At 48.0% G+C, this 20,898-nt stretch overlaps 1 protein-coding gene across 2 annotated transcripts in view; it reads right to left on the bottom strand.

Annotated features, from left to right (window-relative positions):
* Positions 1–1,228: 1,228 nt before the first annotated feature.
* APG7 (ThiF family protein) overlaps positions 1,229–20,898 on the bottom strand; it is a 57,079-nt gene continuing 37,409 nt past the window's right edge. For both annotated transcript variants that reach the window (XM_086780845.1, XM_086780844.1), the window contains 11 exons: positions 4,085–4,139; positions 3,889–3,980; positions 3,607–3,796; positions 3,147–3,270; positions 2,901–3,045; positions 2,638–2,796; positions 2,349–2,539; positions 2,085–2,262; positions 1,850–1,965; positions 1,596–1,743; positions 1,229–1,504 (listed from right to left, as the gene is read on the bottom strand). In XM_086780845.1, the coding sequence (XP_086636971.1) occupies positions 1,349–1,504; positions 1,596–1,743; positions 1,850–1,965; positions 2,085–2,262; positions 2,349–2,539; positions 2,638–2,796; positions 2,901–3,045; positions 3,147–3,270; positions 3,607–3,796; positions 3,889–3,980; positions 4,085–4,139 (1,554 nt within the window). In that variant the 3' untranslated portion in view covers positions 1,229–1,348. The remainder of the gene's footprint in view (positions 1,505–1,595; positions 1,744–1,849; positions 1,966–2,084; positions 2,263–2,348; positions 2,540–2,637; positions 2,797–2,900; positions 3,046–3,146; positions 3,271–3,606; positions 3,797–3,888; positions 3,981–4,084; positions 4,140–20,898) is intronic.

The following is a 20,898-nucleotide window of genomic DNA, read 5'->3' on the forward strand; positions in this document are numbered from 1 at the left end:
AAAAGTACCTGGTAAATCTAGAAATTGCATCTATTCCTAATTCTGGAAGCCCATCTTGTCTTACTCTTTACAGTTAAGAGGTACCTCAAGGTCTTCACTAGACCATGCCCAAGAATCATCTAACATAGAACCACTGTGGATCAAGAAAAAAAACATACTTGAGAAACCATACCAAGGTTTCCATAGACTTGAATGTCGAACATGTCACGTGATCGCCGAGATAGATTGTGGCTAGCAACTCACCACGAAACCGCAGGTTCGATATCTCAAACCACCTGCGAGCCTGAGGTCAGATTGCCGCGCGAGCCTGCAGTCACCGATGACCCCAACCTGGCATCGCATACCACCAAGCCGTAGCCACCCACCGAGAGAGCTACATGGGTGTGAGATCTAACATGCTTCCTTAGTAGCCCCAGGCTACCATATGGCTCCTTGATCTCGTGTCTAAGAAGTGACCCTAGGTCCCTCATATAGTAATAACCCAGCTACAGGTGGTTTTCTTTTATTTATAATGCTTTCTTGCTTTATTTATAAGCTTCTAGCCATTATTAGCCCTATGCTATTAATTAGAAGCTCTTAGACAATCAAGACCTCTTCTTGCTAGCGCCCTTAGCGCAGATGTGAACCCTCCCAAGTCCCCGCACCCTTGGCTAAGCCTTAACCCTAATCATGGGTTAATTCTAACCCTAATCTTGGGTTAGTGCACACATCCCTAGTCCTAACCCTAGGCTGGTCGGGATATAACAGTACCTCTACATGGCTCTAGCTGAAGGTTTTGCATGAATGATGCACAGAGTCAATCATGTGCTGCAGAGAGTCAATCGTGCTTAGGATACAGAAAGTCAAAGCAATAGAGAACAGCTCATCTTGGACTAGGCATACTGAAGCTTTCTCCAATCCATTTTCTTTTTCAAACCTACATTTTAATTTAAGACAAGGGCTCCCAGTTGTTAAACTGCTACTGGTAAAGGGTAAAATAAAACTTTGGCATACTTGCAATCTTAGAAATAAGATGTCCAACTATCTAGAGCACACCTTGCAATCTTTAGAAAGCACGTGTCACAATTAAGTACACGTTGCATTTCATGGAATGCCTGGCAACTATTTGTGTTAATCTTTGTAGTCACAATATCCTAAGGCTCCTCTGTGCTACTCATAATAACCACCATCATTGACCTGATAGCCCTGAGGTCTACTGCCATGTCTATCCAACATCAAAATCACCTCAGAAAATAAATTAAAAATGTGTACATTTCCTTTTAGCTTTTCCATGAAAAAAAATAAAAATGTGTACAAGTCCTTTTAGCTTTTCCGTGAAAACAGCAGTACATGCAATCGGCAAAAGCCTTCAAATGGACTCCTCAGAATCATCCTCCCAATCAATTGAGATATGCTTGGTTGCATTAAGTAGATCTGTGAGACCAGTAAGATCTTCCAAATACGTTGGATGATTGAAAACTTGCATCAGAAAGTCCAACCCACTCCGCCGATACTCAGCTACAACCTGTTAGATCAATCTTACCAAATTTTAATCAGAGAGTTGAAGAATTGTGTTGCAAAATTTGACATACAGAACTCTTGAAAGAAGAGCTTACATGGGGTGAACAAGCTGTGCATTTACTGAAGGCAGATCCCACAATCACCAACTGTGAAAAATTTGAAGCAAAACCTCGGATTTGATGAGGCAAAATGCCAAGAGGTTCAACAATGGGTGAATGCCCCTTGTCTGCAGGAGCATCTACCCTGCAATCAAAAATGGTGATCTCTTTTCTTTACCTGCTCAATGCAACGACGCTCATCTACATCTCTGTTTGAACAGGGCAGTAAATCTTGGAAAAGCAAGACTTGCCTGAAGGGATGGTGGAGGAGGTTGACAGTGAGCTCCACAGCAAGTGCAGCTGCAATTGGTGCAACGCCTGGCCGCGTGACAGTGCATTGCTGATCCAAAGTTTGATTTGCTGTAGACTGCCACATTTCATCATAACTATAAGGTTTAAAATATATGAAACCTTAATCCTACTCAAGGTATCCTTATCTAGCTGGTTTGTCTGAAAACCACTAAGCTATTTTCACAGGTAACTCACATCCTCTGGAGCAACAACATCATTGCAAAAATAGCATCCAAGCCTTGTCTTTTCCGAACCCACAGATGCCTCTTCTGCAGCTGTATCCTTGTTTTCCGAACTGAGCTCATGCAAGCAAGGTCCAGCACCATGCCGCATCACGAGATAGGTATCAAAACCTAGGGCAGCATTGATAGCAATCTGAGAGGAAAAAAACAGAGTTTTAAGCCTCTTCATGATATTAAATCCAAACCCCAAGGAAAAATGGAGCATCAAACGCCTCTTATCTTGTTCGCATTTGCACAAAGAAGAGTGGGTAACCAGCGACTTTCTCGAGTATCAGTTAGAAGAAAAACCACATCATGCTCATCCACTAACTCTTGTAATTGACCGCAAGTCTTCATGACGTCCATCACTTCGCTCTCTGTTACACTGTGTCCGGGCATGGGTATTGTCAATACAACACCAGTCGCCTCCTGTTTGGGCAGCAACATATTTCAGCTAAAGCCAGGAAAGCAAGACAAAAATCAATAAAGTCAATAATGTGGAGAACAGATGGGGTGTGGTCAAATACCACACCAGGGAAGATACGCCTCAGGCTTTCAGCAGCTGCTTCAGCCTTTGGTTTGCCACCATTGAGACAATCATCAAAATTATACAGTGATTGTCGAACTGGATTTGACATGGCTACACGGCCACAGTCCACAAAAGTGATACATCGTATACCCCATGCCTGAAAGGTTTCAACATAAATATAACTCAATAAGGTTAAGATTAACCCAAATCATCATTGCCATAAGACTGTGGTCTTATGGCACCTACGAACATAACACATACCACAAGACCACGTGCCACCTGACAGCCTAGTGTACCCGCTCCTAGAAGTAGGCACTTTGTGTTGGACAGTAGATCAATGTTGAGAGAAGGTAGAAGGCGCCATCTCATTAATTTGAGATTCAAATCTGCTGCAGACTGAGCTAGCCTGCAAACTTTCCATATATGAGATAGCTTGCAAACCTTGTATCAGAGAGATGATCCAAGTAAAAGACAAGTAAAGTTCAAAATCATATCCCAAAGGCGCACCTGGCAGGGTCCATAGATGAAGCGAGATCAACCATTTTGGGTCCCATTTTAGGTGCCGCTTTCTGTTGGACATTATATTCCCACCCCACAGCTTCTGGAACTTGCATCTGACCATCAGTAGAAACTGCTAAAAATAAAGCTAGTTAATTACTAGCTAAAGAGCTTATCCTACTTGTCAACAGGCTGGGTCATGGGAGCAGAATTATTTAGGTGGATGAAGCACAGAAACACCACATCAGCAAGGGAGATGCCAAATAGTTGGGGAGGGCAGAAGCGAGAGGAGAAACACATGGAGATGTAAGAAAATAGGAGAGTAAAGTGAGAAGAAAGAGCAAAGCACATGTTGTATGGAAATGGTGTGGGGAAAAACAGCTGAAATCGTTTCAGCTGTTTCCCGAACTATGAGCTAGATGCACCCCAAGAGAGATGGAAAGAACAAAAATAAAAAAAACACAACCACCTGAAAGTTCTGGAAGTGTTATATCTCCAATAAGGCACTGCTCCAAATCAGCCTGGCCCTTTTCTTCTTGGTAACAGAAGACTTGCACATTTTGGCAACGCCATTGTACTGCAGCCAAAGTAAGGAGATTACGTAGTGGCCATCCTGGGAACTTGCGATCTTGACATGGATCATAGAAGGCTACAATAACCTGCCATAATATAATGAAAACAAGCATGCCACTCTAGCTCAGATACCTTATCACCTCAACTTTGAGCTTTTGCACAATACTCTTGGACTAACCTTGCCCCCTTCTTGTTGACAGTCAGACCAATTGCTTATGGGTCTTGTTTGCACAGCTGCGCCCTTCATGTGGAGCAAAAAGAAAGGGCAGCCTGTGCCAACAGCAGGCAGTCCAGTTAAGAAAACCATAGAAATCAACGTGATAAGTAAGGTGTACTTATATGCAAGTAGGGAAACAGAAAGCCACTGAACATACTTCTAAATAGTGAAGATCCCCGCCAACTTTGGCATGCAATCAAAACAGCTGCAGCCTGCAAAATAGGCAACGTGCGTTAACAAAAATTTAAGTATTTCTCAGCTAAATGCAGATGTAGTTAGAAAACTCCCATATGAGATGTTGAGCTTCGTGGTGCAATCCGCACATCAACACTTAAAATGTAAAAGCTACATTGCACAAAACAACTGAATGATACATCATTGCACAAGATAATCTACAAAAGAGACAGGCGGGCCGCGAATGCCCCCCCCCCCCAAATACTGAAGTATATTATTGGAGTATTTAATCTGTACAAAGTTCCAAGGGCGCACCTGCCAGATAATCCAATGCAATGCAAGTATGAAGACAAGTTACCCAGACAAAAGTGTGTCAGAGTAAACTGTCGATGCCAAACTCGTCGAATGACTCAAAGTAGCATGGCCACCAACCTCATACACCTGGAGGGAGAACACGAAACTGTCGTTCCAAGACCACGCACAAACAAGCGCTCTCATACTAGAGCCTGGCTCACACCCTCGTAGAGACTGTGGCTTCTTGGTATGAGTGCATGAACAAGAATTGGTACGCGGTGTCAATAGCAGGTACTCAAACAGGTACACTTGGTGCTGGTGCACAGCACGTACATCTGATACTGTAGATATAGCATGTACTTGTAAGGTTTTCAGCATGTACTTGCAAGTACAGTAGTCAGGGTACAACTGGTACACAATCGGGTACTGTGGGTACAACAGTAGGTAGAGTCGGGTATTGCTGGTACAGCAAGTACAGTTCAAGTACACAATCGGGTACAACAGGTAGCACTATACGGCAGCAGAGAGCAGCACTTGGAGCTACTCGACTTGCAGATGAAGTAGGGAGAGATGCGCCAGCTGTCAAACGTGAGATAGAAGGGGGCAAGAGCAATCGTGGGAGAGTTTGGTGGGCTTGAGGTGGAAGGGGTCCAACCCCCAGAGCCAAGTGCACAACCCACCTCAATAGTTCACACATTAATGTGTGTTTATATGGCTAAGGGTGCCCACACACAAAGGTCTATTGGGCCCCAGGTACTAGCCAGTGGCCAGTGGCCAGTGCCCGACTTTAATGAATGTGAATAAAGGTCTAGAATAGTACTTACCACTTGTTCACATGCCACAAACCATGTCAAAAAACAAGGCATTCGCACGGTTCACGAGTGGGCGTCCCCTGCCTATGAATTGGACACTGTTAGCAGTCATCTCCTGCCTGTACATTACACCAAGGCCTCTGTTGTGCATGTGCCCGCCCAATTTTGGTGTTTCCCTATTTTTCCTCACTTCCATGTAATTTTTTCCCATTTTTCTGGGTGTGGGAGGGCTGTCGGCTGTCTCCTTTTGCTGGCCGACTACTGGTCTGCTACCCGACTTGTCCTGTGCAGCATTGGCCGACTGATGTATACCTGGCTGACCTGTTTTGTGCTGGTCGTGGGCTACTGCTGCTGGTCGTGAGCATATGTGCTGTTGTCGGCCTGTTTTGGACTGGCCGACCAGTAGTCTGGGGCCATATAAAATGGCCCCTTGCCCCCCACACTTTCCATTGTAGATTCCGGGATTTTCTTGTGTATATAGCAGAGTTACACAGCTTCTCTCTCTCTCTCTCATCTGCGTTTTCCTCTCTACAGCAGTTGTCTTCATTTCCGCTGTGCATTCTGACATGGTAACAGAGCCCCAGGTGGCTTGAAGCTTGGAGACACTGGGACCTCGAGGGTTTGCTGATTTGAGGTGCTGATTGGAGATTGCTTGGGCTGTTCGGGACTTGGAGATCGGGTAGAAGGCGGCCATCACCGTTGGACAGCCACCTTGCATATTATTTGCAACCTCTTCTTCTTTTTTCCCACCCACCCTCCCTTCACAAGACCTTGTGAACCCTTGAGATGGCAGACTTGCTTGAGATGGCTAAGAAGCACGTGAAGATCCCTACTCTCCCCACGTTCCCCGTGGATCGACAATTGGACGGGACCAACTACGGCATATGGAAGGTAATGATGGAGTTTGTATTGGAGTCTTATGACTTGGCTGATTTTATTATTGTTGGTGTTCCACGGACGCAGTTGGAGGATGAGGGGTTATTACCCTCTACTCGGAAAGAATGGAAGGCTCAGGCATAGTTGTGGGATCGTGTCAATGCCTGTGTGCGTTCTTTCATCTTGCTTAATTGCACACCACAGGTGATTAATCATATCAAACATATTACGCTGGCCAGAGGGATTTGGCAGCATTTGGCTTCTCTGTATAACAGGGTATCACCCATGAAGCGGATCTCCTTGGAAGTTCAGATGCGGGTGATGGATCCTGCAAAGTTGTCGACGATGCAGGAGCACATCAACAAGTTGCAGGCTCTTCAGTAGGAGGTGCTTTAGATTGGGAAGGAGATATCTTCAGAGGACATGGCCATCACTTTGCTGTCTCATCTGACCTCTCAATACTCAGTATTTTACTCCTCTTTGATCACTAGTGGCAGGCTTAGCACCATCACATGGGAGGAGCTTGTGCCTATGGTCTTGGACCAAGAAGAGCGTTTTTCAAACCCTCCACAGGGCGGATGTTCCGAGGCCTTGACTAGCCAACGATCACAAGGCCGCAGTAAGGACAAAGGGAAGTCTTCACAAGAGAAGTCTTCCGAGCAGGAGCCCCACGTGGATCGTGACGCCTTGAAGGCAAAGAGGACCTGTAACAATTGTGGCGAGAAAGGCCATTATTGGAGAAAATGTCCTAAGCGGAACACCAAGAAGGGCGAAGATTCCTCAACAGTAACCGTGAAGACTCCAGCATTTGTGCACTTGGAGATTATGGACACCGGCGTTTCATCTTCTTCGAGCAGGGATGCGGTTGGACTCACTACTAGGGACACTCGGGATTGGATTCTAGACAGTGGTGCCTCCAGGCACATGACTCCTTCCCAAGAGTTATTACAAGATCTTTGGAGGCACGCAAGTCACATCCTGATTGGTGGCGAGTCCACTATCCCTATTCACAATGAGGGCAAGTTAGAGATCGTTCCCGATGGCAGAGGGGGGAAGCATTCCTCCCATGTTCTTTTTGTCCCATCTCTTGGTTTTCATATGTTGTCAGTGCATAAGGTTTGCAAGACTGGTGTACAGGTGGAGTTTGAGGAGCATTTTGTTGCTCTCCGAGACAAAGCGACAGGCCAAGTTGTATGGGAAGGTGGAGTGGAGAATGGGATTTACAAACTCTCAGCACTCTGTCTTACAGGTTCTCAATTGGGTGATGTGCGGTAGTTTCGTCATGACCACTTGAATGTGGATATGCTACAACAGGCTTTCCGGGACCAGATGGTGGATGGCTTGCCAAATGTTGGCAGCAGTAGGCCGAAACATTCTAGTTCTTGCGTTCGTCAGCCAAACAGTTTCAAGCAGGCAGAGATGCGTGCATATGCATTATGCAATGGATATATCTCAAGTACCTGGAACTTGTAAATAGCAGGTCTTCTCGAGCACAGAACCAGCTCCGTGGAAAACCTGGACTGGGATCCCTAGCAGCAGATTCCACGTCCTAGACACACTACGGGTCCCCATATTGTCAAAGAAAACTCTCCAAAACACGCTCATAGTCCTGGGATCTGAAACCGGCCTCTGGTAGAAACCAAAGTGCGGTGGACTAGCAGTCACCCTTCCACTTGTAGTCTAGATATGAAAACAAAACAGATTGGAGCTAGAGTGCCCAAATCTAAAAACAAAGCGACACCAGTTGGCCCCAAAGCTTGGCGCCCCTTGCGGTATTTCTTTATTCAATTTCAAAAGTATGAAAGGCTGAGTACAACAAAAATCAGCCAAGAGATTACACCTGTATGTCCAATCTGACAGCCCACAATACCTCTTAGCACACAGGATTCACGCACACAGATCTCTGTCTCAAAGCAACACACTATGCCTCCCTCTGATCAGCCAAGACCACTAAGCAAGGCAGCCATGAGCATACATCTGGCATAACTCAAGCACATGATTCAACATCTCAGCTCATACATACATGTACTGTTCAACCTCTGTCTCCACCCTTGTCAATCTGCCATACCCCTCCTCTCACAAGGGGCCAGATAGCTCAAATCTGCAACAACAGACATAAAGCAGTAGAAAGAGAGATAGATGAACAGATGCGGAGCTTACCAAAATCAGCCCGTGTATCTGCACTGGAGGAAGTAACGGTACCAATCTGTACTTGCAGGCACTTGTTTCCACAACCCTGCTTCACACGTGTGTATGTACTTGTCTGTACCCTCCTCCTTGTGTCCACCTCAGTGCTGTACCTGTCTGTACAGTCCTGAAAAACAGCACTGTACCAGTCTGTACTAGTTGGTACTTGTCCGTACAAGACTGTACGGGCTGTACCTACAGTAACCAAAAGTACCCGCCTGCTGTCTGGATGCTGGTCGCCTGCGCCGCCTGCAACAGATGAGGCGCCTGCTCTCAGCTGTACCCGTCTGAACACAGTCCAGCGCTGCCTGCTCCAAAGCTGTCCGTACACTGTACGGCAGTCGTACAGTGTTGTACGGCCTGTACCAGAACCAGCAGCCGCCTGCTACAGTCGCCTGGTACAGCAGATGTACACGCAGCCAACTGTGCGCAGCTAGTTCCAGAAGAGAGTACTTGCAGCAGCCTGTCCGTACAGGGCTGTACGGCTGGTTTGCACACAGAAAACAGCAGCAGCACACCTTCTCAGTCGACTCCTCCTCCTCCTGCTTTTCCACGCATGAGAACTAGCAAGTATTCTCCACGTTTCTCCAAAAGCTAGAGAGAGAGAGAGGAGAGAGAAGCACACACTCCAAAAGTGGAGTTGCCCCCTCTCCATAATAATCCTAGGGCCCCCCACTTTAATACTTATTAAAGTTCCCTAGGGGCCACTAAGGCCTAGGGGCAACTTTAATAAAACATTAAAATTCTAATGTTCTAGTTCCCCCCTTCACACCTAGGGATGTCCACACATCATTAACTCTGTCCGGGCACCCCCCATGTGAATCATTCAATATTCTGACTCAGCAACCACCATGCCCACACTTGTGCTGTTCCATTTTCACAGGGCCATGACATACCCCCCTCTTGAAAAATGGCAAGCGTCCTCGATTGCATTCTGGTGATACAGCAAAATATCCAAAGTGAAATATACAGTATGGCAAGATCAGCGTCCCAATCTCTCTAAGCCATGCACATGTATCAACATTCACTGCAAACCAATGGCATAGTAATAGTCCAAGTTGTATACCACTGTGAACCATACATATCCACAAAATCCCATGTGACTAGTACACATATATCATAGAAGTCCCATAAACAGATGTACTGTCAGCCTCAGTACCTTCGGATGAGATAAAAACTGCACCAAGCGACCTCTAGATGTCATCTGAGCCTGTCTGTATCAAGGGAGTGGAGGTGCTACCCCCCTCTTGAGCATCAGGTAATGCTCCAGACCCATGCTCTGTTGAACCTGAATGAGCCACAACAAGAGTTGGCTCTAACTCAAAGGCATCGAGATAAAGCTGCAAAACCTGAGGTGAATCTGTTAAGTCACCTTCCTCCATCCACTTCGCATCCATCGGTGAATAGTTCTTGAACTTCACAACATAGCGACGGGAAACTTTACCTCGTACCTTTCTTTCCTTATGTGCCAGTATCTGCTCTGGAATTAGAACCTCATCAAGTTCCTCAACTTCCGGCTGAGCCTCATCTGATACATCCTCAGGCACATCCCCACGGAAAGGTCTAAGAAGACTCACGTGAAAAGCATTGTGAATCCTCCAGTGATCTGGTAGCTTCAAGCGATAGGCTACCTCACCAATCTTTTCCAATACCTGAAAAGGCCCATAATAACGCATGCTCAATTTAGGGAATAAGCGCTCTTTACCCTTCATCTTCTTGAGTCTAGCCTTTTCAAAGCGCAAAAGAACCCAATCACCCAATGCAAACTGTAAATCACGTCTGTGACGGTCTGCGGCTTTCTTTTGCTTCTGCTGAGTTTTCTGGAGTGCCAACTTAACTCTCCGATAAGCTTCATCCAGACTCTCCACATACTGATCAGCCTCAAAGATCTTATCCTTTGTATGCAAAATGGGTGGTACCTTCTTCCCTCCTTCCACAATCTCAAAAGGCGCCTTGCCTGTCGAGGTATGTACAGTGTTGTTATATGCAAACTCCACCAAAGGAAGATACTTTTCCCATTGTTGCTTGTGCTCTGACACATAACACTTAAGAAGATCCAACACTGTAGAGTTAGCCTCTTCTGACTAACCATCTGTTTGTGGATGAAATGACGATGAAAACTTGAGAGTTGTACCCATGTTGTCAAACAACCCTCTCCAGAACAAACTCGTCATCCGTGGATCACGGTCACTAATGATAGACGTAGGCAAGCCATGATACTTGAAGATGTTCGCCATGAACAACTTCACCATATGATCCACTTTGATCGTCTTACGCACGGGAATGAAATGAGCCTGCTTACTAAACCTGCATATGATAGTCCAAATGCCATCATTGCCCGTTTGTGTCCGTGGAAGATCAAATATAAAATCCAAGGCAATGCTCTCCCAAGGTCTATCTGGAATAGGTAAAGGCTGTAATAACCCTGGTGTCTTCTGACGGTTAAACTTTACCTTCTGACATACGATGCATTGCCTCACAAAGGCATCAACATCTCTTCTCAAGGTTGGCCAATAAAAGAAAGTCTCCACTGCTTTGACCGTGGCGTCAATACCTCTATGACCTGCATACGGTGGAGCATGACTTTCAATCATAACCTTGATTCACAATGGCCTGGTAAGACACAGTCTGCCATGCATCAATAAAAACCCATCTCTGAGAGTATAGTGCTCATGCCGCTGACCCTCAGACATCTGTATCATACAACCTTTCAAAGTCCTCATCATGGGCATACTGCTCTTTCATTTCATCAAGCTCATGATGATAAGCAAGTGAAACTGCAGAGACCTGCGGCTTGCGTAACAAAGCATCTACCCTACATTCTTTTTGCCTTCCACATGCACAATCTGGAAGTGAAACATTGACAAAAAGTTTGCCCAACGCATATGTTTCTCTGAAAGCTTAGTCTGCGTGAGGAAATAGCGCAAGGTCTGATGATCTGTCTGCACAGTAAAATCAGCCCCAAGCAAGTAGTGTTTCCATGTAGAAAGAGCGTGAATTACAGCCAACATCTCTTTCTCATAAACCTGTAAATGCTTCTCACCATCTTGCAATATTCTACTCTCATAGACTATGACATGTCTCTCTTGCATGAGAACTGCACCAATGCTACTTCCACATGCATCACACTGGACAACAAAAGTCTTTCGGAGGTCCGGTAACACCAATACTGGGTCCGAAGTAAGCTTTTCTTTGAGCTTTTTGAATGCTGTAATTTCCCGATCAGCCCATCTAAACGGAGTTGCCTTCTTTGTCAAGGCATGAAGAGGTGAAGCAATTTCAGCAAAGTGCCGTATGTACCGCCTGTAATAGGAACACAATCCTAGAAAACTGCGTACATCATGCACGGTCCTCAAAGCTGGCCAATTAAGTATTGCTTCCACCTTTGCTAGATCCATACAGACTCCATGCACAGACACAATATGCCCCAAGAAATGTATCTCCTGCAAAACTCTTCTTGCCATTAACAACCAGCCTATGGTTTCTGAGTTCTGAAAACACAATGGCCAAATGCCTTCTATGCTCTTCCTCAGTTTGTGAATGCACAATCATATCATCAAAGAATGTGCCCATAAACTCTCTATGAGGCCTGAAAATCCTGTCCATCATTCTGTTAAATGTGGCAGGCGCATTTGTCAAACCAAAGGGCATAACCAAGAACTCATACAATCCAAACGTGGTTCGGAATGCTGTCTTATGCACATCCTCGGGTCTAATGCGTATCTGATGATACCCGCTTTTCAAGTCAATACGACTAAAGACTGTGGAGCCCTGTAAGCGGTCCAAAATGTCATCGATCCTCGGTATGGGGAATCGATTCTTGATGGTATTCTTGTTCAGCGCCCTGTAATCAATACACATGCGCCAAGAACCATCCTTTTTCTACACTAAGAGCACAGGTGAGCAAAAGGGTGATGAGCTAGGCTGTATCAACCCTTTATTCAAAAGCTCCTGCACCTGACTCATAATCTCTTCTTGTTGGGCTGCACTAACACGGTACGGCGGTCTATTCGGTGGAGTACTTCTAGGAATCAGATCAATGGCATGATCTTCTGGCCTCTCAGGAGGAAGTTCTCCTGGCAATGACTCGAAAAAACAATCTTGAAACCCACATAAGAAATCAGTCCTGTCCTTATCTAACATAGACAAATTAGACTTAGACTCATCATCCTGTGCATCCTTTACATAAATCAAGTACGCAAAAAGATGCTTTTTCATTACTGATGAAATCACCGAAGCGGATACAATAGGAACAGATTCCCCTTTGAGTTTTACATCCAATACATGTTCTTTCCCTCTATGAGTCAGAGTGATTTTCCTATTGTAAGTATCCACCACCGCATGTACTCTGTGGCACCATGGCATCCCCAACAAAACTTCACAGCCATCAAGTGGCATGATAAAGAACTCTTCACTGTCCACATAACCCTGCAAATGAAGCCGAAGCTTCCCAATGATAGGAGTAACGGGTTCTGCATACCCTGGACAAGCCATATTAGCCTCATGTAACGGCCCCATCTCCTCTGCGCGAATCCCCAATCGGCCAGCCAAATCTGGTGAAATGAAGTTGACTCTAGCACCTGTGTCAAAGAAGATCAAGGCATTCTGATCTCTCACTTTGCCCCATGCCCTGCACAACTCTATTGCTTCACCACCTGGCTGTTCCCCCACAAGATCAGGAACTAAGCCTGCAGAAGGTTTTGGTTTCTTTGACTTGGGCTCTCCTTTATTGTCAGAGTCCTTTTGGGACTTTCTTTTGGGACAATTGAATGACATATGCCCCTCTTCAGTACAGTAAAAACACTTATGAGCATCTCTCAAAGCCTGTCTTTCCTCAGAAGTCCTCTTGGGCATTGGCAACTTCTTATACTTCGTCTCTGAAGACCCTTTAGCATCACGAGAAGCATGCCCAGATTTTTCAGCTTTCTTGCTCAAGTTCTTACTGCCTTTAAACCCGGATGATCCACCAGTGAGTAACGCATTAGTTGTCATAGCATTTTCAATCATCTGTGACATGTTCGTTACTCTTGTCTTGATACAATAATCTCGTACCTCCTAGGGCAGCCCACAACAATACTTCTCTACCTGCTCAGACAATGGCACTGCACGGTAAGAAGTCACTGGGAGTAAAGCTTCCCAAAACTTCTTGTTATAATCCTCCAAATTATCACACTTTGAAGCATCCAATTTGTGCCATGCGGTCATAACATCCACCTCAAATGTAGATGTGAGCCATACGGAAGAGAAAACCTGTTTAAATTGGACCCATGTAGTGGGTGCTATGCCCTGCAAAAGAAGAGTAGACCACCACTGCAAAGCATTGCCCTTGAGAAAAGTGGCAGCTTTCCTCACCTTAGAGGACTCTATGTAATTCCCACCAGAAAAAGCAGCATCAAACTGCTGTAAAAAGGTAAGTGCTTTCAATTTATCTTTGGCCCCACTGAATGTATCAAACTTCACTGCAGCTCCCCCTTCCTTGTAATCTTTCGCCTTTTCCATAGGCGTTAGATTATCATATGGAAGTGGTTTCGCAAGATTGTTGCCCCCAACATTCATGCCCATCATTGGGTCAACATTTCCCATTCCCACTGGCATACCATACATTCCAGCCATGTTTCCAAACATTCCATTATGCATACCTGGCTGCATACCACCAAACATATTGCCTTGTATTCCAGGTTGCATGACCCCAAACATATTTCCTTGCATACCAGACTGCATACCACCATACATATTCCCCTGCATACCAGGCTGAAAATTAGCTCCAAAAGGCCCGTGCATACCCATGCCTCCCTGAGGGTAACCCCCAGTCATAGATTGGAACACCGAGCCACCACCAAAATAACCTGGATGCATATTCTGCTGAGGAATAGGTGGCTGTCCAAAGAAGGAACTCTGTGAGTTTGCTCCATAAGCATGGAGCATGTTCGGAAACTGGCCAAAAGATGGATCCTGTGGGATGGCACCACTATGACCTTGAGGAAGATTCTTAGAACGAACCTTCTTCTTCTTCTTCTCGGGCTCTGTTCGGGATCTCATAAATTCAGCAAACCTCTCACTTTGTGTGAGCTGCATAAATACATCCATAACACCAGCCAAACGATCTTTAAACCGAGCATCATCATCCTCTTTACCAAGTACATCTTCTGGCTGTGTTACATCCTCATATTGCTCAACATCTACAGCCTGTTCTCCTGCAAGATTATCCTCAGATACATCTCTCTCAGGAGAAGTCTCTTGATCTTCCTCTTCATGATAGAAGTACTCATCCTCTGTATCAGACATGGTTGCTGAATTTTCAGCGATGGCTTTCTTCGAGGCAACCACGAGCTCACCCCCTTCAGAAAGTTGATGATTGGTCCCGGCAACGGAACCTTGAAACCGGCCCTCTGGTAGAAACCAAAGTGCGGTGGACTAGCAGTCACCCTTCCACTTGTAGTCTAGATATGAAAACAAAACAAATTGGAGCTAGAGTGCCCAAATCTAAAAACAAAGCGACACCAGTTGGCCCCAAAGCTTGGCGCCCCTTGCGGTATTTCTTTATTCAATTTCAAAAGTATGAAAGGCTGAGTACAACAAAAATCAGCCAAGAGATTACACCTGTATGTCCAATCTGACAGCCCACAATACCTCTTAGCACACAGGATTCACGCACACAGATCTGTGTCTCAAAGCAACACACTGTGCCTCCCTCTGATCAGCCAAGACCACTAAGCAGGGCAGCCATGAGCATACATCTGGCATAACTCAAGCACATGATTCAACATCTCAGCTCATACATACATATACTGTTCAACCTCTGTCTCCACCCTTGTCAATCTGCCATACCCCTCCTCTCACAAGGGGCCAGATAGCTCAAATCTGCAACAGACATAAAGCAGTAGAAAGAGAGATAGATGAACAGATGCGGAGCTTACCAAAATCAGCCCGTGTATCTGCACTGGAGAAAGTAACGGTACCAATCTGTACTTGCAGGCACTTGTTTCCACAACCCTGCTTCACACGTGTGTATGTACTTGTCTGTACCCTCCTCCTTGTGTCCACCTCAGTGCTGTACCTGTCTGTACAGTCCTGAAAAACAACACTGTACCAATCTGTACTAGTTGGTACCTGTCCGTACAAGTTGGTACCTGTCCGTACAAGACTGTACGGGCTGTACCTGCAGTAACCAAAAGTACCCGCCTGCTGTCTGGATGCTGGTCGCCTGCGCCGCCTGCAACAGATGAGGCGCCTGCTCTCAGCTGTACCCGTCTGAACACAGTCCAGCGCTGCCTGCTCCAAAGCTGTCCGTACACTGTACGGCAGTTGTACAGTGTTGTACGGCCTGTACCAGAACCAGCAGCCGCCTGGTACAGTCGCCTGGTACAGCAGATGTACACGCAGCCAACTGTGCGCAGCTAGTTCCAGAAGAGAGTACTTGCAGCAGCCTGTCCGTACAAGGCTGTACGGCTGGTTTGCACACAGAAAACAGCAGCAGCACACCTTCTCAGTCGACTCCTCCTCCTGCTTTTCCACGCATGAGAACTAGCAAGTATTCTCCACGTTTCTCCAAAAGCTAGAGAGAGAGAGAGGAGAGAGACGCACACACTCCAAAAGTGGAGTTGCCCCCTCTCCATAATAATCCTAGGGCCCCCCACTTTAATACTTATTAAAGTTCCCTAGGGGCCACTAAGGCCTAGGAGCAACTTTAATAAAACATTAAAATTCTAATGTTCTAGTTCCCCCCTTCACACCTAGGGATGTCCACACATCATTAACTCTGTCCGGGCACCCCCCATGTGAATCATTCAATATTCTGACTCAGCAACCACCATGCCCACACTTGTGCTGTTCCATTTTCACAGGGCCATGACAGGATCTCTATCCCCCACAATGGACTTAGGCATACCATAGTGTTTGAACACTTGTGCCACAAATATCTTGACCATATGCTCAAGCTTAATGGTCTTTCTAAACGGCAATAAGTGTGCTTAATTGCTAAACCTATCAACAATGATCCAAATAGCAACATTGCCTTGCTGGAGCACGAGGCAAATCCATGATAAAGTCCATTGCATTACTTTCCCATGGCTACGAGGGAATAGGCAATGGCTGAAGCAAACCTGAGCCTTTTGATTGTCAAACTTGACCTTCTGACATGTGAGACATGCATGCACATATGCCTCAATATCCTTGCGCACACTAGGCCAAAAGAAATAGCGCTCAATAATGCGAGTAGTAGGTATGATACCTCTATGTCTTGCATACGGAGGAGCATGGCACTCATCAATGATCTTTTGCCTCATGTTTGACACGACATATAGGCAATTATCCTTCATGAGATACCCCTCTTTGATCACATAAGAGGCATGTGCATATCTAGCCACTAAATCAGTCCATATATACCCAAAACCAGCATCTGTATAATACAATTCATGCATGGCAGACAAGTCCCCATGTAAGGCAATTGACACCCCAAACACATGGCTTTTTGGACAATGCATCTGCCACCACATTCTTCTTTCCTAGCGTGTGCATAATCTGAAAATGAAACATAGACACAAGCAATTTGCCATCCTCATATGCTTCTCCGAAAGCTTTGTTTGTGTCAAGAAGTACCTTCTATAACATGCAACTGGCTAGATCGTGTAACACACAAGAAGACCTTCTTTATACCTTTATGAAGTGAGCATGAAGCAATCTTTTATACACAGGAGGTAGAGCTGGGGAGAGAGAGAGAGAGAGAAGAAGCAGAGACAACACTAGATTGGGTCCTAAATTAAACATTGAAGGACCCCCCCTGTAAGCACGAGTATTTGCTTATATTACTTTGGAGAATTGTTACAATGCAAAGACCTTACTGAGACTTGTGACTGACGGAGACTACAAACGCAAGGACGTGTAGACCGGACGTCTAATGAACCATCAAGCGGTATGAAGCCAACTTTGAAGCCACTTCGGATAGCCTTATGCAGACCTAGATCTACTAAGGGAGATGCACTACTGAAGGCTGACTGCTGAAGCAAACTTTGGGGCTGCCTTGGACTGAAGCACTAAGTGCTTGGCTGTAATTTATGCTTGCAAAGACCAAAGGCTTCAAGCATACATATCTGCACTAGGTTCTATGAGAAAGGACTGATTTTATGAGATGGTTTATGCGATGGGCTGAGGGGCTGCTTTTATATGAGTCCAGGCTGCTAGTCGGTGGAAACAAATGGCTGTCGGCCAGTTATTCCAGCCCACGACTTGCTGAAAATAGCCTTTAAATGCTGCGCTTGCTGCTAATGCTCATAAATGCTGAAAGTTAACCCCCACGTGTGGCTGCACAAAGCCTGTGCTGGCCGACTGCCACTTAGGCTTATATCTAGCCCTTTTTGATGTTCCATGGGAAAAGGGCCCTTAGCTGGCCCTAAGGTAAGCCTAAGCCAATGTCCTGCATGCCTGCTATATGCTTCTATGTGACTGACTTAGCCTAGGGTGACCTACATGCTTTGTTCTCGAAGTGGGTTATGGGACTGACCCTGACACCTAAGGCTGGAAGAATGACCTACGTAGCTCTAATGTAACAACTCGCACGGGAAGCGCAGGAGTGGACGTGCATCGCTTGACCATAAGCACAATTAAACATTTTGGCATTTAATCACAGCCATTAAACAATCTGCAAAGCTGAAAATAAAAGTTGCACACATAACACCGCATAGAAGCCGGAATGGGCCGACCCCCCCCCCCCCTTGGAGTATTTCATTAGAGACCATCTTCTTCACATGACGAAGGACGGCTTCATCATACGCCCACACTACATGGATACACATCTCTCATTAGGGGTGTGGTGTGCCATTGGACAAATCCGCACCTCATCCCACCAGTTGAGAGTGGAGACAACCAGATATGGGCCGAGAGAAGCTGCACCAGAGGACAGGACATGCCAACTTTGCCATACAACGGGTCTCGCTGCTCGCTGAAGCTCCCCGCCTCACCCTCCTCTGCGCACCCTCGCTCCCCCCCCCTCCTCGCGCCTGTTTTCCTTCCGCCCCCCGCTTGCTTCCCTCTGCTCGCCGCTGCGCCCCCCCTCTCCTTCCTCGCTGCTGCGCCGCCCCCCCCTCCTTCCTCGCTGCTGCGCCCCCCTCTTCGCCATTTCGCCTCCCCCCCCCCACTGCCGCCTGTTCGCCATCACCCCCCCGCTGCCGCCTGTTCCCCCCCGCTGCCGCCTGTTCGCCATCCACCCCCCGCTGCCGCCTGTTGTCATCCCCCCCCCCCCCCCCCGCTGCCGCCTGGTCGCCCCCCCGCCTCTTCGCCTGCTCTCGCCGCCTCCATTCAGCAGCGCCCCGCCTCCCTCCTCCTCGCGTTGTCGCCGCCCCCCCCCCTCTGGGCCTCTCCTCTTTTCGCCGCCCCCCCCTTCCCTCCTTTGTCGTGCTGCTTTTCACCCCTTGGGGGTTTTTTGTTTTTTTTCCCTCTTCGTCTTCCGTCCTTCCGCCTCTTGGTGTGCAGCCCGCTTCTTGCAGGTTTTCCGCTTTCGCCTCGCCTTCGCTTGAGCTTCAGACTCTGATGGAGACTCCTCCCGCCTCGTCTCAGAGGGACTCTTCCGCAGCCCCCTCGCCCGCCACCGAGGTCCTCCCCATCAGGCTTTCTCTTTCGCCGGAAGAGGAAGCGAGCCTCACCGCAGAGGTGGAACGCCTTCAGGCTCACTCCACCATCTGCCGTATAGTCGGCACTCGCCCCAGCAGAGGGGAGATCAGGGATCTACTTCAGGCTCGCCTTCTTGCAGATGTGGGCAAGATCCTTGATGTACAGCTCTTGGGCCGGGGACATTATCAGATCGAGTTCGAGGCCGCCCAGAGCGTTGCCAAGGTCCTTGCCATGAGTCCTCTGGATATCAGGGGTGCTCGGGCTTTCTTCAGGCCTTGGCAGCATGGATTTGACCCAGCTGCGGCGGAGCAGGGAGAGCGCCTCTTCCATATTACAGTTTGTTTCCCTGGTCTCCGCCGGGAGTATCTTCCGCTCCTCTCCAGGCTCGGAGCACTGGTGGGCTCGGTTCTTGAGACGGGTCCCTCAGCAGCTTCAGTGGTGGCCAGAGCAGCTGGGCTACCTTCGGTCAGAGTGTTAGTATCTGACATCTCCTCCCTTCCTAAGGTCATTCAGCTACCTAGGATAGGGGGGGGGTGGATAGATCAGAGAGTGGAGTTCTCGGGGCTCCCGAACCAGTGCTTCATTTGCAGGCAGGTCGGTCATTTGGCCAAGGCCTGCCCTCGCAGGAGACCTCGGCCCTCACCACAGCAGCAGGCCACGGATGGCCCGCCCACAGATTCGGCTCGGCAGGCTGCCTCAGGGACACCTGCTCAGGCCACAGAGACCTCGGAGTGGCAGCCTGGACAGGGGCGCCGTCGAGGGAGACAGCCACAGCAGCACGCCCAGGTACCGCTGCAGCAGCAGCCACAGTCTCAGCCTCACTGGGTTCCCGTGAGGAACAGATTTGCTCCCCTTCAGGAGGAGACCCCTGCAGCGACCGAGGACCAGGAGATGCCAGCTCCCCCTCCTTCACCTCCCCCACACCCATCCCCTCCCACCGCCTCGCTTCCACCATCGCCTCCTCCCGCCCCCGCTCCGGTCTCGGCAGCGGCTCCCTCTCCTCCTCCCTCGCCTCCCCCTCCTCCCCCTCCGCCCGCCTCGCCTTCCCGGGAGGTCCTGGCAGCTCCCTGGCGCTCACCTGCAGTCCGGAGGGCGCTGAGCACTGACCTCGCTCGAGCATCACAGAGGAGACCTATGCCGATTAGGGCCTCACGGATTTCATCTATTCGTAGTCGGCTGAGTCGCCTCGGCATTCGACAGCGCTCGGCGGCGTTTGATTATACCTTCACACGGCTTTTTGGAGCAGAGGGCCCCCATGAGCCAGCACCCATCCGAGTGCATGTAGTGATACCTCCGGCCCGCGGGGAGGAGGCACTAGACTCAGCAGTGGCCTTCTCGTTCCCTCTATGTGGACCTTGTGACCGGGAGTGGACTCTAGAGCTCGCTCTCAGCACGTTGAAGACTCAGGCAGTTGAGTTTTCACATCACATGAGCGATTTGGAGGTTACAGATGTGCTAGGCCGACTTTGGGAGTTGGCTCATTTTGTCTTGGATCCCGGGGGTGTGGATACATCCGGGATTCGGCATTTGGTCGTGCGCATAGTTGCAGATTTGGCGCGCGACCCAGGATATGTGAGCATTCACGAGGTTACTATGTCAGAGCAGGAGGCAGTCGCCATGGGTCACAGCCACTGGCGCCTGATCCGGGATTCTTGCAGTACACCGGGTGGGCAGACTCGCAGCCGTTCGGATGGGGACTACTCTCCATCCAAGCCGCTTGCGAAGGCCCGCCGTACGGCTGAGACAGCATCCACCTCAGTAGGACATCCATGAGGATCATCTCATGGAATGTACAGGGCCTTGGCGGAGCACACTTTATACGCTATCGAGGCTGCTTGAGGCAGGAGCTACAGAGATGTCTGGTTGGTGGCAGCATTGACATTCTGATGATGCAGGAGCACCACTTGGGTGAGAGCAGGATCCGGAGATATGGTTCGGTGATGCCTGGTAGATGGGACACTTTCTGGTCTGCAGGGTTTGGTCCGTTGGGTGGACAGGGAGGAGTATGCATGGTTATTGCAGA

Source organism: Cibotium barometz, chromosome 42 (genome assembly GCF_041138505.1).
Source record: "Cibotium barometz isolate CiBa-2024 chromosome 42, ASM4113850v1, whole genome shotgun sequence".
In the NCBI taxonomy this organism is placed as follows: domain Eukaryota; kingdom Viridiplantae; phylum Streptophyta; class Polypodiopsida; order Cyatheales; family Cibotiaceae; genus Cibotium; species Cibotium barometz.